The following is an 18,861-nucleotide window of genomic DNA, read 5'->3' on the forward strand; positions in this document are numbered from 1 at the left end:
GAAGGCCTGATTCGCAGTCTCCTCTTAACAGTTGTTCTAGAGATGGGTCTGCTGCTAGAACTCTGTGTGGCATTCATCTGGTCTCTGATCTGAGCTGCTGTTAACTTGCCATTTCTGAGGCTGGTGACTCGGATGAACTTATCCTCAGAAGCAGCAGAAGGTGACTCTTGGTCTTCCTTTCCTGGGTCGGTCCTCATGTGTGCCAGTTTCGTTGTAGCGCTTGATGGTTTTTGCGACTCCACTTGGGGACACATTTAAAGTTTTTGCAATTTTCCGGACTGACTGACCTTCATTTCTTAAAGTAATGATGGCCACTCGTTTTTCTTTAGTTAGCTGATTGGTTCTTGCCATAATATGAATTTTAACAGTTGTCCAATAGGGCTGTCGGCTGTGTATTAACCTGACTTCTGCACAACACAACTGATGGTCCCAACCCCATTGATAAAGCAAGAAATTCCACTAATTAACCCTGATAAGGCACACCTGTGAAGTGGAAACCATTTCAGGTGACTACCTCATGAAGCTCATGGAGAGAATGCCAAGAGTGTGCAAAGCAGTAATCAGAGCAAAGGGTGGCTATTTTGAAGAAACTAGAATATAAAACATGTTTTCAGTTATTTCACCTTTTTTTGTTAAGTACATAACTCCACATGTGTTCATTCATAGTTTTGATGCCTTCAGTGAGAATCTACAATGTAAATAGTCATGAAAATAAAGAAAACGCATTGAATGAGAAGGTGTGTCCAAACTTTTGGCCTGTACTGTATTCCTAAGTAACACAGGATAGGCAGGAAGAAATTTAATTTATCAATTAAGAGTGGGCTTGTCAAAACAGTGAGGCCCCGACTGTGTAATGCTGACAGGATAGTATCTGTCAGGGTGAGAGAGATGAAGTCCATCGTGTGCTCCATTTAGTTGCTGAAGAAGTCCTCTGCAAAATGCCTAACACATAATCTAGAGATGCGCAGATACCACTTACTTAAAGTCAGTAAATTCAGACCTTGCATCTAACTCATTCTCATGACTGTGACATCTCAAGAACACTTTGACGGTAGTTCTTCAAATTTGGCACAAACTCAACAATGAACTGATTAGATTTTGCTGGTCAAAAGTTCAGGTCACAATATCTTAAGAACACTTGGAGGATTTTTTTCAAATTTGGCACAAACTTTCACTTGCACTCATTGATTAACTGATTAGATTTCGATGGTCAAAGGTCAAGGTCACTTTGACCTTGCATCCAACTGATTCTCATGAACGCAATATCTAGAACACCTTGAGGGATTTTTTTCAAATTTGACATAAACGTTAGACATAGACTGAACTATGAACTGATTACAATTTGGTGGTCACTAATCTTGGGTGTCCTCCTTGAAACTCTGCTGATTGTATAGATCCTCTGTGCTGCTGTGGGGCTAGATGAGTGTGAAGCATCCATGTTTTCACAGACATGGATGCAACCCCTAAGTGCAACTTGACTGGTGCACGGAGGTATACAACCACAAGGCAGTAATTCAAGTTTACAGTGAGAAAACATAATTGGATTTTGATTTAAGAATACAAAAAATATATATTTTTTGGCACATATAGTTAAATATGAGCACAAAATGACTGAGGATTTTATCTAAATGGATTAAAAATAATTTTTTGTTTCATCTCAATTTTATATATGTAATAAAACATACTTTATAATAAAACTGTGCTTTAACACTTCTGGTTTTAAATAAAAGCTGACCACTGCTATGACATTAAAATGTATTTATTGTGAAGCACATGCAGGAAGTGGCAAATTTAGTACCAGCAGTAAGCTTAATTGCAAATTAATGGAAACATTTGAAGGTTTTTGTTTTTTTTTTCATATCAAAATCACTCTCTTTTTTCTTCAGTTTTCAGAGCCCAAGGTGCCGTCTACAAATGTCTTGTTCTTTCTATCGAATAGTCCAAAACCCAAAGACGTTCAGTTTTACAGTAAAGTAAAACAGAGACATAAATCTGGGAAAGTCACAAGAGAAAGATAAAATAAAAGTATGGACAACATCCAAACAGTAGAGGCTGAAATCCTTGCTTTTCATCCCAAGTATAGGTCAAACCTACGAAGCACTCCCTCCTACATTTGCTATAATGCAGCTTGAAGGCATTTTAATTAGCTGTCTGTTGTTGATCTCTTAGGATCTTCTGTCTTTTGAGCTGTTGGACATCAACATCGTCCAAGAATTGGAGAGTGTCCCAAACAACACTCCTGCTGGTAAGAACACTTGTTGTGGTTTTCAGTTGTTGGTGGTTGGTTGTGGACATTGAAAGCTTGTGTTCAAATGCTGATCGTGACACTGTTTTGCAACAGTGATGCAGATTTCTGATATTTTAGTGGGCTGAAAAATGGATAGTGGCCCAATAAAATGCTTCACTGATAAATACACAGTTGCTGCTGCTTTTTTTTTTTGGTAGCAGCTCCCACTGTACTGTAATTATAAATCAACAAGCTTGTATCAGTGTAATGTGTTGGTAACTGGAAGGACCTAACCGATAAACACACCTAAGTTCAGTCTTTGACATCTTTTCTCCATCCAGACATGACCCCATGTATGTCCCCTCTGCCTCAAGATGTACACCTGCAGGACAAGAGCAGTCCCTCTTTGGGTCTCATCCAGGAAGAGACTGAAGTCATCAATAGCATCATGGGTAAAGGAGTTTTCTATTCAGATTTCATAAATGAAAGAAAATCCCAAATGGTGCAAGTGAACTGAGCAACAGTTGAGATGGTCTGAAGCCTCATTCATCAAAGTGTGCACAGCTCAAGTTCTAAATGTTTGTGTAGGAAATGTCCATATAAACATGGAAGTCAGAATTTATTAAATATACACAAAGAGCAATGATTAATTTTACCTGCCTCATTCATCTCTTCAGGCACAAAAAGACTCATTTATGTACAGAAAGGTCCACAGAATGCCTTACATGGTCAGCACTTCCCTTTAAAAGCCTAGTATCCTTAATGTAGAGTCAACTGTTGTAGCAACTAAGAAAGAAAAAGATGAAAAGCATCACAGACAGTGAGAGAACACAAGGGATATACTGAGCCAACCTTTGTAGAGACCTTTACAAATTAAAATGAGAGATCATCTTGTGATGTGATTACTCCAGCTGTGATACAACGATCCACAACTTAAAAATGAATGTGGGCCAGGGCCATAAAATGGGGGGGGGCAACAATCACCTTCCGTAATGCCTACCCAGATACTTGAAGCCCCTTGCTTAGACCTGATCCATCTTCGAACTCGACCCTTATCGTGATTTCAACTACACACCTGTAAAGTTTCATGACAGCATCTTGCATTGACATTGACAATAATCTGTCCACAGACAGACAGACAGACAGACAGACATATAAACGCTCTCCTAAGTACTAAAAAACAGTTTCTGTGGTAGTGCCTGCTGCAATACATTTCACCGTGATGACAGAAAAACACACAGACTCACGAGGTAAAACACTATCAGCCATCGCAATGTTGTTGTATCCGGTAATGACAACGGAATGTAGCTGTCTTCTTTTTGCTGGTGTGGTACAATATACTTTTTCATAGTACAGTACATAGTGATACATTGATATTTATCTACTGTGATGAAATGCATAGCACAATGATGAACTGCAGTGGTTTTAAGGTGGAGTGAGAAACATGAGAATAAAGGACATCTTCATAGTCAAGCACCAACATATTGGTCTACTATACAATCATTTTCCTGTCGTCAACTAGGGCGGGGTATCAGTACTTGATGCCCTTTAGGTATGACTGAAATAATCCAGTACCAAGTAGTATCGAAACGTCTCCAGTCAAACGATACCTGCATTTGATCCTTTTTGGGTTGGGTTGCTGGTGAAGTTGAGCGTGGTGTATTTGACAGAGTTAGGAGTTTAGAGTTTCGAGAAGCCACCGAAACATTCATTTTAAAAAAAATATGAGCACCAAATTATAATTCATTCAAATTTACCAGAAAACAAGAGAGAAGAAAAAAGTGGTGGCTGCCTACCTCTGAAGTAGTCTTAAGCCCCATTTCCATCAAGCATTCTGGTATGGTTCAGTTCAATTCAGTACGCATTTTTTCTGTTTCCACTGTGAAAAGTTGTGGATAGTACCAATAGAACCGTTCCTTACTGTCCCCATGTTTGGTCACCCTCAGTCACCCCCCTCACCCTACTGCAGTCCGTTGATTGGTCAATAGCAGACAGTCACTCTTGCTCAGGGCTGAGCTGTGGCTGGTTTTATGTGACCTCTGTTCATATCTTGACAAGTCTTACATATATTCGTAAACTGTATGAAATGAAAAGATATTTTGCTGCATCTCGCAGCAGCTGTAGACTGAGAAAAAAATAAAAAAAACTTCATTCACTGGGCCCACTGCCAGCAACTCTAAAGATGGAACGTTTACTCGTAATGTTATTCAATGCATGAGGTGAAGAAGTTAATCCATCAGTACACCTTAAATTTCAGTATGACAACTCTGACCATTCCATTAGTTTTTATTCTCTCTTTAGGATGACGCACACTTTTAGTAATGAGTGGATCCTTTAGCATTTAAAAATATTTATTAATATCAACCAGATCATGTGAACTCCATATATTCTAATCCTCACTTTGAGAAAATAAGTGTTGTGGAGTGCAGTTCCTGTGGGCTACAGCAACACTAAACCCCTGAGCTTGCCTGAGAAGGACTAAATGCACAAACCCACTATTTTTAAATATCCCATGGAGAGATACTCTCACTGCAGCCTGTTCTATATTGTTCTGAAAATGTCGGAGTGCAGCCTCGTTCTGTGGATGATAAATGAGGTGCAGACTTCAATCTTAGTCGTCAGTGATGAGGAAATACAGTGAATGCTGGATGGAGCAGTGAGTAACAACAGTCCCGCTTACATTTAAGAGGACTGTTTGTGGTGGAAACGCTTAACGGACCTAGGGTCTAGGTACCCCGTCTTACTTTTGGCTCCAACAGTTCCATACCGAAAGTGATAGGTGGAAATGGGGCTATAAAATCAGAATGTGTCCATTCCTCGGTTATGTATATTTCTTTAGTCCATGAGGGTCTGCCAATCAACCAAAACAGGTTTTAATAAGAATTAATCAAAGTTGTGAATATTGTATTCAGAGAGTAAAGATTTTGTGTTGTCAGTATGCCGCAAACCGTAATCCTCTACTGACATAAAATGGATGTATGATTGATTAAATGAATGGTTTGTAATTGATATGTTATTCCATAGCCTTATTGTTATAAAAATAGTATTCATACTGGTTTACATAAAGAATTTTGTGGTATTTCCTATCTTTGCTGAGCAAGAGTTATGTGTGAAAGGAATTAACGACCTGTCCCGAATATACTCCAGTTCAGTTCAGTTCAGTGATTGTAAGCAAATAAAATCTTAGGTTATTAAGTTAAGTTTTACAGTACACTACACACCACTCAAGTGACATTAAAGGTATTGAATGAAGTACTCTATTGGTATCGGTATCAGTAATCCGTATGGCTTTAAGGGTACTGGTATTGGTACTGGTGATGTTATTTTTTAAGTGATACCCAGCTCTACTCAAGATGCAAATATGCTTTATCCTAATGTAAGAAATTAATGAAATCAATAACAATGAATGATTCTGGCACATAACACTTCATTATTAAAGTGCAATGATTGTAATTGAATGTCGTTAACAGCTGCTCTGTATCTCTCATATGAAGCAACAGGCATTCAGTGGTGCAGACAAACAAGATGAAATAAAGGGAGAGCATTAAAGGAATCATTTCAGTGTGAAAGAAATAATTTCCGTGTTTTCCAAATAAAAGCTGGAATGCACCTTTTCATAACTGACAATCTGTCAAATAGGATTCCATGGTTGACAGTAGAGATGGTTTGTGTGTTTGTATTTAGGAATCAGATTACCTGCGATTATACCCATGTACCACTAGGAACTGCTGGTCCTAATGGTCAGCAGCGGTTCTTATTCTACACATGACAAGGAACTGATAAATGAGCTCCCTGGTCTGTTTAGAAGACATAACATTGTCTACCTGTTACTGGTTCTCAGATGTCCCTCATGGGGCGGGATCTGGAGCAGAGGGGGGCGGAGTCCCGGCTCAGGAGGAAGGGGAGGATGACATCAGCGGGACTCAGTTTGTTTGTGAGACTGTGATTCGTTCAATGACTCTGGAGGAGGCACCGGACCACGCCCCTCTGAGAGGGTCCCGCCCAGGGACAGGTAAAGGTCAGTCAGCAGGGGTTAAGGCCAATTCAGACTTTCCTCATCAGCATGTCTGGGAGGGTCTGCTGTGGTCTGCGTGACAAAACTGTTGTGGTCTGTCCATGTCCGCGAGAGTCCACGCAGACCCCTATGTGGACACCTGTGTGCAGCTTAAAATTTGTTACAAGTCTGAAGTTGTCCTTTTAAAACAGTCCTTTGACCAGTAGAGTTCTGGATGTTTACAGTGTGGGTCTGCATGTTGTTTGCTCTTTTGCACGGGCATGAGGATGCTCGTGCACCCAGGGTGATGCAAGACACAATCCTGTGGTTTGACACTATGCCGCTGATCTACAAGTTAAGGTAATGTGTCAGCAGAGGCAGGAAGATGAAGACTACTAGCAAGTAAACATGGTTTTAAACAAAAAAGGTTTGAGGAGTTGAGGAGAAATTGGCTTTGTAAATATTGTATGAGGAAATGAATTTAACACATTTTTTAGGGATACGTTTTTGCTCTGTGGTCCATTAACAGTTGAGCAAGCTTGGTCCTGGCAGGACTTCAGTCAACTTTTCCCTTTTCTGTTATAATTAGCCAGTTATGCTATGTGCTGGGTTTCTTGATGTTGAAGAGAATTTGAAAATGGTTAAAGGACATAGCTGGTGGACCTGTAAAAGTGACACTCGACACATTGCGTTGGTGTCAAAATCTTCACAGACAAATTACGTTGTTTACACATCTAAAGTTGGCTAATGTCAGCAAAACACTGGTTAACTAGCAAGCAAAGGTATAGCTACATTAAGAGGACTTAGGGGCCGTACACATGCTGCGTCTTTAACTGCCTGGAAAACACAAGGTTGGACCTGGGCACTACTTTGTGCCTGCTCTGTGCCAACTTTCAAGGGTGCAGAGGCAGGTTGTGTCTGAGGTTTAAGATTTTCAGCCTCCTTATTTCTGTGGTACTGTTAAAGACATTTGGAAAAGGACAGATGACATATTTTTAAGATAACATTATGACATGCCTTAGTGACTGAAATATGCGGTACTATCATATAGCTGTCCACCTCTGTGAGAGATGATTGGACATTTGGCATGTCTTTAAAAGTTGCCTTTGGCTCTGTTGATCAATTAAATATTCTCCCAATGATGAAGGCTAATTGATGTTGTGATAATCAGTTGAAAAACACTGTGTGTGACATCTATATTCTATTTTTATATTCAGCTCCAGCAGAGGTTTTATGCCTCCATGCCAGCGATAGCCATGGCCTAAGACATTATGTTTTTGGGTTGTCCATCTGTACGTCCATACCATTCTCTTCAAGGTGATATCTCAAGAACAGCATGAGAAAATGTCTTCAATGTGGCACAGACATCCACTTTGATTCAAGGATGGACTGATCAGAATTTGGTGGCCAAATGTGAAAGGTCAAGGTCACTGTGACCTTGTCAGTCACATTCTTGTTAACGCAGTATCACAAAAACACCTTGAGAGAATTTCTTGAAATTTGGCACGTATGTCTGGCTGGACTTAACGATGAACTTAACTTGTTTTTGATGGTCAGAGGTTAAGGTCAGTGTGATGTCACAAAACATATTTTGGCCATAACTCAAGATCAACATCCATGTTTTTGCAGCCTGATATGTTTGCGGAGGTAACTGCGAGGCAATAATTATATTTTCACTCTGCCTGCTGCTGCATGTGAAAGATAAAAGTATTACAGAACAGTATCAAACAGTGGATCTCCTGTTTGCCCCCAGTAGTGCGTCCGGCTGCTCAGGGTGGCTCCTCCTCCTCCTGTGTGAAGAGTAAAACAGTGACAACAGAAGAAAGCCCAGACAGCAGCCCCAGCACCTCTGAAAAATCCTTGAAACCACCAGCCATGCTGAAAGCTTCTCTCCTTCCCCCGTTGAAAGTCTCCCTGCCTGCTCCGCTTTCTGTGGCCCTGACCTCAGGACCCGGCCCCAGCTCTGCACCGACCCCTCTCCTTGCTCCGCCCAGGTCCTCCACGGTGCAGGAGCACACAACCAAAGGTGTGTGGTAATATGTTAATACAACATTGTCAACATTGTCAGCAACCAATAGTTGTGCTCTTTCCAGCACCAAACAGGAAGCAGCAAACTAGGTAGGCTGTAAACATGGAGGGGACTCCAGGGGACGCTGCAAAAACTTGAACAAGTCTTAGTAGTGTTTAGGGGGCGTTATCTTTTGTCTTCAGTTCATTTGAAGTAATGATAACTAAATCAGTAAAAGGGGAAATGTTTTTACAGCACTAAAGAAGTGAAAAAACGTTGACTTGTATTTTGCCCTCATCTTATTTTAAGCTAATCAGCCTTGTTAACAGGTGCATTTAAGGTTATATCAGATTTGGTCTTTTGTTAAGGATGCATATCAGTTTTAATCAGTTTTTTGTAATTTGTCTGCCGACAGTAATCCTGGAACTTTCTTATTCTGATTGCATCACAAAAGACAGACAACTGAAAGTTATGTTAGCCATTACATCCACAGCAATTGATAATGTTAGCTTACCTTTTTATCAATGTCAGAGTGCTGCCTGCATGCTTTCAGATGCTTTGTTGCTGCTCCTTGTGCAATTCTCAGTGGATTGTAAATTAATTTAGTCCATAAATCTTTTTCTTTCAAAAAAGTCAGATGTATTGACTGTATAAAATAATCGACATAGCCACCAATGGATGAAGCCGTATGTTTGGCATTTCAACTGTCGCCGTGTTGGATTTTTTGATCCAGAAGTGCTTTTGATGACAGGGTGGAGCTATAGAGGAGCGAGGGGTGGATCTGACCCATGGACTGTAGTGACACTTTGCAGAAAGCCTGTCACTCCAAGTGGCCATGTCCATAAATATGCATAATTTTAAGCCTTAATTAAATGTAAATGGGTGAGTTGTATAAAAATTCAGCCCCTGTATTGTTGTCATGAATGTTGAAATTATTTTACAACAATTTTTTCTAATAATAATTTTTTTTAAATTAATAATTAATTTATTTTTTTTATATATATATTTTTTTGTACCAGGCTGTAAACATGTTAATTTCTGCTGTAAAGCTGAGCATTTTATCATGGTCCATGTGGATTGACTCACTCTTGGAGCCAGTTTCAGGTGGCCATTCAAGGAACTGCAATTTTTGGCACTTCCGCGTTGGCTTCATTTTTCAGCCCAGGAGGTTGCTGTTTGTCACATAGCATTACTGACAGAGACAGAACATTACTGAATGTGAGATGCTTCTTATAACATCAGTGCAACAGTTCAAGCAGCCAAATCAACTTTTGAACAAGAGATATTTTGGGAGATAAAACACGACGTACCTGCCTGAAGGAGCATCAAACTCCGCTAACTTCTTGCTTTAGCAACATTAGCTGTTCTGTTTCAACAATGTTCAGCTGAAAAACTGTGCATGCAGGCTGAAATTCAACTGTGCTGTTCTGTCAGGAGAAACAGTGACTTAACCCATCGGTGAGGAAGAAATGATAATGTTACATGTAATTTGTTAAGCCATGAGTAGAGGAAAAACATCTGCTAGGCACTAGGCTAATTTATGCAATGTAAACATGCTGAGCTAATTATGAGTGATAAGCAAAAATCAATTGTTTTGTCCATAAAGCTTGACAGTAATTACTGAGCTGAATGGGATACTGTTGTTGGATGATCTTGTTGTTGTGTTTTATGGCTGTTTGGAGAAGTTTTCCTGTAGGGCTTTAAGCCAGAAATTCCTGAAGTTTTATGAAAAAGAGGATGGTTTGGTTTAAAATGAAAAAATTTCTTCCAGAAATGTCTCTCTGACAGAAAGCCCTGAAGGTTAACTTCTCCCATTTGCTGTTTTATTCGTGTTAGTGGAAGCAGTTTAAAGTGAACTTTACCGTAGTTCTTAATTATGTGTTGTTTTCATCTTTTATGGCCAAAAGTAAAAAAAAACAAAAAAGCAGAAGGCAGCATCTTCTGTAACAGACTTTGTTAAATGGGCACATTGCCTAATATCAACCCCTGAATCAGATCGAATCGAAATCGTATCATGGCAGACTTTGTAATATCGGAAAATAAGATATAGTTGTCCAAAGAATAGATATAATATTGTATCATGATGAAACTGGTGATTTACACCCCTAATTATAATGTTTTGCAAAAACTCTTTTCTGGCCATTATTTAGCACCATAACTCAGGAACAGAAGGGGAGACATTTGGTCAGATAATGAATTGGTGACACTAACCTTGGGTGTCCAGCTTGGGTGTCTCATCCATTGTAGATCAGATGTGCTATCGAGTTGAAGATTCGTGAAGCAACCATGATTTTAATTTGTAGCTTTTTTTGCAGCAGCATCCATATTTGAAGCATTGTCACTGTCATGGCTACATGTGAGTCTGGACAGACATGAATGTAAACTGTAACTGCAGCTTGATCAATTGGCGGAGACGTACAACCATGAGGTGGTAATTCTAGTTTGGTTCTAGTCTTGTCTTAGACATGTTATTCATCAAGAGGTAATGGCAGGATTTTAGAAAAGCAAAATTATATTGAACTATTCATAATGGCTCAGAGTTGAGGACTTCCAGTCCATTGTGTTATGACTGAAGTAGTGACTCATATACTTATTAAATAGGCCGATTGGATCTTTAAACAGCATTTTATAGCCACAATCTTGTCCAAGCAGTTTTAAAAGTTTTAAGAAATTGCAGTGATGCAGAATTTTGATGGTAAATATTCTCTGTATCATCTGCGAAACTTTGTAATTTTGTTGATCCTAACATAGTTGAAGGTGAGGAGTCACACATGGAGAACATCAGTGTGGAGTCCAGGGTGAAGCAGAGAGAGAAAGGTCCAGAGGAGAAGAAGGAGAAAGAAGTAGAGGAGAAGAGAGACGGGACGAGGAGTCGCTCCTCCTCCACCTCCTCAGAGGATTACATCATCATTCTCCCTGACTGCTTTGATACCAGTCGGCCACTGGGGGAGTCCATGTACAGGTATGTGACTCGTTGGCTGGGCAGGAACAGCACCTGTCACCGTGCAGTTTCAGTTCAGACGATGGGAATCTGCTGTCAATAAAATCTGTGGTGCCTGCAGAAACATGGTTACAAGCAAGTAGAATTTATACACAAGACCAATATGGTTTAGATGTATTTTAAAAAATGAATTGAGGACCTCCAACATGGCCACATTCTTTTCAGTTTTCCCACTCTGTGTCCCATTGCAGCTCTGCTTTGTCCCAGCCTGGTGACATCCCAGCTAAGACCCCCACAGATCTAGAAACCCCATCGCTAGACCACCTACACAGTTCCACCACACAGGAGGAGTTGGATGAGGCAGATGAAGCTGCAGCAGCTCCAGGGACAGGGGTGTCAGGCACCAGCAGCGCCAATGACATGCTTTGTACGTCTCAGACACTGGATGATGAGCCGCTGACACCTGAAGTGGTAGCACCACCTACAGCCATCGTCACACCAAGGTCAGTATGTTGCATGGGATACAAACCAAGCGACTGCAGGCCTTTATTTGGAACAGGCTTATATTTGAGATATGCCTTTACTTCTAGTTTCCTCTGATTTTTACAAGTATATTTCATCCTGTCATAAGAAGCCCCGTAGTTTTTTAATCCGTCCCTTTTTTATTTGCTTCTGATGCAAACTCATCATCTCTATGTTTACCTTTTGTCTTGATAAATTCAGTATAATATACATAATGCTAATTCCAGCAACACAGTTATGTCATATCACCACTCTGCTGCTGTGACACTTGAGACACAGTGCTAATTTTTTTCACATATTATTTCCAGTGGCACCAACGTTTTTTTGTTAAGCTACTATCAATGAAACACTGCACTTCCTTTGCAGTTATTTCACATAAAGGCTTTAGGTGCCTCAAAGGTCATCATCACTCCCATTCTTAGTAGGACTCAAACAGGAAGTAGAAGGAGGAAATTTTGAGCTTTACCGACAGTTGTTAAACTGTCGGTAATTTTATGTCGGTCCCCAGTGTTTGTTGCACTGGTTGTAAATATTTAAAATATGTCTCGCTCTTGTTGTGCAGTCCAGGAAGCAGTGTAGAAACAGATGTTGACCCTGCTGCTGCCGGGCAAGGGGAAGACAGTTCTGAATTGTACCAAACTGAGGATGGTAAGCATATCACTGCATTACTGCCAATGATATAACAAGACTATGGGCTGTTTCACACCTAGCTTGTTTAGTCTGGATTTTAAGACTTTTCCCTTTTGATCTAACCAGAATTACTACCACTTTGGAATTTTTTACTTTTAATTATATTTTGTCTTTGTATGTATGTCCGGTTTGTCTTTAACTTTGTATGCTTTTCTGTGTTGACCAGGCCACTCTTGGGAATGAAACTCATTAGCTGTGTTCGAAATCATTCACTCATTCACTACTCCCTTCTCACTATACAGGGAGTTCAATGTAGAGGACTTTAAAGTGAACTCATCTGGAACATGAAAAACACTTTCAGAGACTACTCAGGTTATTTTGTCGGTGTCGTTAATAACGTCATTGCTGTTGCACAACTAACACATATCATATCAATGTTGGCTTAATTCATAACAAATGCTGACATGCATATATGTAATAAATACATTATGTTATAATGTACGTTTATTTTCTCCCAATTAATAAAGAACATTACAAAGTACTTTGTGGCCGTTTGTATTGTTATGCACTGCTCTGCTCCTATTAAACATATTAACATTTTACTGGCAGACAGACAGGAGGACAAAGAGCAGGGGGATTGCAACCTGTCCTAAAAAACAGTAAAATAAACTTCAAACATATCATCGAAAGTAAAACATGTACAACAGGTAGCAATTGAGTTACTCTCTCTCATCTGTGTATCTATTTTGTCCGTACCAAACAGTCCGCCCGTTCCTTTAGCGCAATATAGGGCATAATAATTCTCGCTGTACATTCGGACAGCACTACAAAGTGGCGAAGTCACTATATAGTGGACTATATAGTGAGTAGTGAGTGATTTCGAACACACCCAATGTATCAATTACCTGTTTAAATAAAGGTTAAATAAAAATAAAATAGGTTTGAACCCTCTCCCAGACCAAACCCTGGCCCAGATAAAACTGAACAATGGTACAGTTTGTTTCCAGTGTCAAAACTTTTTTTTTTTTTTTTTTTTACATTCTAGACTTTCAGACCAATTACAGGAAGTTCTGGCAGGCTATCTGTAGAACTGGAAAAAGGAACAGAATAAACTGCAATAGCACACAAGGAGAGTAGGAGACCAAATGTATAACTGACATTTGGTCCAATGATTTTATAAAGACTCATTTTTTCTTCATTCATTCTAACTATGATAGAAAGCTACCTTTGATATCAACAGCTACCTTTGAATGGACGACACTTGGACAGCAGACACTCGTCTACAAACAAATCAATTGCAATTATTGTGAGAAACAACACACGTAGGGGATGACAACAGGACATACACTGTAGATGTGTCATGTATAGTCCTTTAATGCACTTGCATAATTGCAGTGTGAAAACAAAACCAATTGCGTCAAATGTAATATAACAAAAACACAAACTTTGGCCCTAACAGTCTTCAGCCACACTCGCAGCTTGCAGCACTGAGGCACGGCTGCTTTTAGCATCTTGTAATTTTTGCTGGTATTGACTAAGTGTTTCACAGATGTTGACAGATATAGATGGGAATAAAGATATGTTTTACTTTTTAAACTGGATTGATGTATGAAGGAGTGGAGGATAATGTGATGTTTCTCCCACAGCCTCTGGTCCTGAACAAGCTCCGACAAATGATAATGAAGCTACTGAGGACATAGAGGAGGACAACCCTGAAGACCCCAGGTGTCACAGACACACACACATTCACATTCTGACACACAGTCAAACTCAAACCAGCATATATAGTCTACAAGAGCATCAGCTTGTTGAATAAAGGAAACATCGTTCTACTGGCTGTATCAAGGCCCTCTAGCCCAAGCTTATTAATGCCATTTCACTCCGTTTAAGTGAAACTCCATTTTCCATTTCCATTTTCATTCGCTTATCTGGGGCCGGGTCGTGGGGGCAGCAGGCTGAGCAAAGCACCCAAGACATCCCTCTCACCAGCGATGCTTGAGCGATGTTTTCAGCTCCTCCTGGGAAACCCCAAGGCATTTCCAGGCCAGATGAGATATGTAATCCCTCCAGCATGTTCTGGGTCTGCCCCAGGGCCTTCTACCAGTGGGATATGCCTGAAACACCTCTGATGGGAGGCACCCAGACGCCATCCTGATCAGATGCCTGAACCACCTCAGCTGACCCCTCTCGACGTGAAGGGGCAGCGGCTCTACTCCAAGCTCCCTCTGCATGTCTGAGCTCCTCCCCCTATCTCTAAGGCTGAGCCCAGCCACCCTACAGAGGGAACTCACTTCACCTGCTTGTATCTGCGATGTCATTCTTTTGGTCACTACCCTGAGCTCATGACCATAGGTGAGGGTTGGGACGTAGATGAACCAGTAAATGGAAAACTTTGCCTTGCAGCCCAGCTTTCTCTTCACTATGGTGGTCCAGCACAGCGCCCGCATTTCTGCAGAGTCAGACACTGTGCCAAACTGCCGATCCATCTCATGCTCCATTTTACACTCACTAGTGAACAAGACCCTGGCATACTTGGACTCCCTCACTCTCTCCCAACTGAGAGGGGGCGATCCACTGTTTTAGGGCAGAGAACCATGGCAGTGAAACTGTTTTGCATAAAAACCTGGTCACAACAGAAAATGGTACAGGGCAAGATGTTGTTCTAAAAACTTGGTGGTGGCTAGTTAGGGAACTATTGTAGCTGGTAAGCTAAGCACTGATGCATGAGCTAGCTGGCTCATTTTCACAGAGTCACAAAAACTCCAGAACTTCTTTCTGTTTTGTATTGGTCTGTTTACTCTCCTGGCATTTTGTTCTATTATTACTATTATTATTACTTACTATTGTTAATGGTGAGTGGACTGCACTTGTATAGCGCTGTTCTTAGTGTTGCTTTCATCAACGAAAAGTATGACTAAATATCGTTGTCAACGAACCTTTATCACGTGACGAAAATGAGACGAGACGCAACGTAAATGGTGGTCATGTGACGATAACTATAATTAAATATATAATGCAATATTGTTGACGAATAAAAATGAGACTAAATGTGATTTACAAAATAAAACCTCTACTAAAATGTCTCTTCATTTTTGTTGACCAAAACGAGACGAGACAAAATAACGTTATAATGTTTAGTCGCGTTATTATTTTGCAGTATTTCTGTTTCCTAGGCTGTGCGTCGCACTGCGCAGAGGGATTACAGCCGTGAAGATATACAGTACAACATCACTCACTCTCATGTGATATTGCTTTTATACAACAGTTCAACAACAGCTTAACCCTATGGGCCCGAATGATGCATAGTGCGTCCAAATTCACACCTGTTCTTTTCTACTAATTTTCTCCGCGACCATGCGTCATAGTGAGAAGCCACGCATATCACGTGAAACAGCAGAACTGTAGCTTTCCGACAAGGCCAAGCACTTGTCGGTAGTCCAATGTTTTCAAAGCAAAAAATGATAAATTTACACTAAAATTATATATAACAGAGCTTTCATACAGCTTTGCACACACATTACTCTTGGATGGGTTACTCATGAATGCAGGCTCGCACAGAAATGCCACGCATATCACATGAAAGCACAGGAGCAGAGCTTTCCAATGATACCACACATCATTGTGCTGTCATCCCATCATGCTATAAATCCAGATCAATTGTCTACAAAATAAAAACCTGACGAATTTCTTTACAATCCATTATACAAATCTTGTTATCAGTCACTTCATATAGTGAGGAATATCGTATCTTACCACGTCTTAGGCTTGCGCGTGTTTCTCCCTGTCTATTCACATTTGTAGTCCGGCTTTCAAGATGCAAATATCTCCATATTGTCCAGTTGACACTCCATCAAACTTTGTATGACAAGACCAGCCACTTCACCTTTGCGCACCCAGACAACTGCAGCCTAATGCATGCTGACAGGGCCGCAGTCACCATATACATTGAGGGGGACACGTGCCCCCCCCCTACCCACCGATGCCCAAAATGTCTCCCCAGTATATAACTGAAACTGAAAAACAAGTATTATCTTGGAGGACATCACTGCACTTGGTTGACTATTTTTCTATGATCTTAGATGTAAATATTGCATATTTCTTTCAGATAAAACACATTTTTGACTCGTGAATGAGTCAATGGAATTTCTTGAAATAATGAAAAAATACTGGCAATCATGTCCGCCTGGCACAAACAACATGTTTTGGACAGCTGTGTAGTGACAGAATGTCCCACCATCATGGTTCTTATACTGCCACATTCCAGAGAGTCTCCCCTCTTCATATATGGCAGAATATGTCATTTTCCAACTTGCTAATAATGAGATAAATGTAAAAATGTAAGAATTTAGTAACACAGATTTGTTTTTTTCATTGATATAAAATTAATATAAAATACAGGCACATAGAAGGACATGAAATGATGGCAAATCTGGTTAGCCCAGATTGAAAAAAAAAAACAAGATATAGCATGTGTATGTAGCCTTTATAATGACTGTGATATGAGCTTAAAAGTAAAGGCAGTAAAAATACCCCAAAAACGCCTAGGGCCCATAGGGTTAAACAGCAATGCTGAGTAAGGAAATGTTAACAAAAGGTGATGAAATAAATTTTTAAGTATGTTATGTAGCTCCGCGAAAAAAAAACAGTTCCCCCAGTCTGCTGCCAGGCAACGCGGCACACACATCAGGAACTCACAAGCTACTTTGTATTTACATTAATCTGCAACTGTGTAACTTCGTCCAGTTCAGCTGATGAAACGTTGGCAAACCTGGATGTTGGCACGGCCGGATTCAGCTTCCACTCTCCCTCATCCTCATCAGATGATCATTGATAATTCCTGTCCGTTATCGCTTAATTTTTTCTCCTCTCCAGTTTGTTGAGGTCGGCTGGTGTTACACAAACACACCTGGAGGTCTGCACAGAAGAGTCCTGGCTTTCCTTTTCTTTGTCCTCTCCTGACGACCACTCATAATTTAATTCAAATGTAATTTGGGGGAAAATATCCATCTTCTTGGTGTAACGCTATAGTGTCAGTTTGTGTCAATGTAGCGAGTGTGACAGTTGGTGAATTAACGGCTGTATTTATATTTATGACACCTGTGAACGGAGTGATTTTACTGTTACATGTCCCAGTGATGTTATACTCTATACCAGCACTCACGGAATGCCTCTCGTCCAATCAAATTACTCGGTCGGAACTAACTGTTGTATAAATAAATATATATAGCTCTAACTGGGAGCTAATTTAGAAAAGAAAATTTTGGTTTGGTTATACTATACTAGGTACTTAATTATACTATATTGACTGGGTATAATAGAATTGCATTACTAAAAACTGACTAAAATACAATTTTCATTTACTAAATCTAGACTAAAATGTCATCAGTTTTCGTCAACTAAAACGAGACGAAAATAGTCATGGATTATTCTGACTAAAATAAGACTAAAATGCTCAGACTTTTAGTTGACTTTAGTATGAACATGACTAAAACTAATAAAAACTAAAATAACAGTTTGACACAAAGACTAGACTAAAACTAAAATTTAACTAAAAACCACTCAAAGCACTTTTACACTACATCACATTCGCACACTGGTGCTACCGTACAAAGCCCCACCTACAACTGAGTAACCATTCCCACACACTTACACACCAATAGAACAGCCATCTGGGAGCAATTTGGGGTTCAGTATCTCACCCAAGGATAATTCAGCATGCAGACTGGAGGACTAGTGGACAATCCGCTCTACCAACTGTTAGCACAATTGTACATGATTTAATTCAAGACTTTTATCTGAGCAAACAAAATAGCTAATGCTTGCCGACGGTCAGGTAGCAAGCTTGTTAGCACTGTTGATGACAATAGCTTAATTTTCAGAGAAAGTTTTTTCTGTAAAGACAAAAGTCAAAATTTGTTATTTATTTTCCTTTTTCAAACCTATGTTCTGTGTTGTAATATTAGTAGTAGTCAGTAATGTATTGCATCATGTTTGAAGAGCTTAATAACTATGTAGTTTATGGAAAGTGACACAAGAGGGCAGCACTGAGACACATTTTGGATGTAACCTCTTTATTGTCTCTTCTCAGGCACCCAGGCATCACCAGTGGTCTGGTGAAAGGAGCTCTGTCAGTAGCTGCCTCTGCCTACAAAGCTCTGTTCACTGGACAAGGCCCTACACAGGTCAGCAAGCAGTTTATATCTTACAATCTTATTTCACGCCTCATGTTGTTAGGAAGTTCACGGTTATCTCAAAGTACATAAAAGGGGAGATTCCAGCCAAATTTTTCTTGGGTCTGATTTGAGTCCGAGTCCTTCAATATTAGGTGTTTGCCAATATCAAGGCTAAACCTATATTTTTATGATGCAACATTTTCCTATTTCTGTAAATTATGGATAAGGTCTGCGATCACCAGAAAAATGTTGGCATTGTACATTTTAGCAAACCGCTAGTAAGTTGCATTTGTAAAGTATTACATAGCAGATACATTGAAATTTAAGGTTTCAACAACACCAGCTCAACGTGTGGTTAGGTTTAGG

The 18,861-nt window shown here is 40.0% G+C and overlaps 1 protein-coding gene across 6 annotated transcripts in view; it reads left to right on the plus strand.

Moving 5' to 3' along the window:
- The window catches only part of nbr1b (NBR1 autophagy cargo receptor b), a 56,038-nt gene that overhangs the window by 28,070 nt on the left and 9,107 nt on the right, over nt 1-18,861 (plus strand). The window contains exons 14-22 of one of the 6 annotated variants that reach the window (XM_049560181.1): nt 2,170-2,245; nt 2,569-2,679; nt 6,069-6,245; nt 7,975-8,247; nt 10,981-11,191; nt 11,422-11,673; nt 12,255-12,340; nt 13,969-14,047; nt 18,411-18,504. In XM_049560181.1, coding sequence (XP_049416138.1) covers nt 2,170-2,245; nt 2,569-2,679; nt 6,069-6,245; nt 7,975-8,247; nt 10,981-11,191; nt 11,422-11,673; nt 12,255-12,340; nt 13,969-14,047; nt 18,411-18,504 — 1,359 coding nt within the window. The remainder of the gene's footprint in view (nt 1-2,169; nt 2,246-2,568; nt 2,680-6,068; nt 6,246-7,974; nt 8,248-10,980; nt 11,192-11,421; nt 11,674-12,254; nt 12,341-13,968; nt 14,048-18,410; nt 18,505-18,861) is intronic. The other 5 variants (XM_049560182.1, XM_049560183.1, XM_049560184.1 and 2 more) reach the window with 5 other exon arrangements.

The sequence above is a fragment of the Epinephelus fuscoguttatus genome, linkage group LG19, assembly GCF_011397635.1.
Source record: "Epinephelus fuscoguttatus linkage group LG19, E.fuscoguttatus.final_Chr_v1".
Lineage (NCBI taxonomy): Eukaryota > Metazoa > Chordata > Actinopteri > Perciformes > Serranidae > Epinephelus > Epinephelus fuscoguttatus.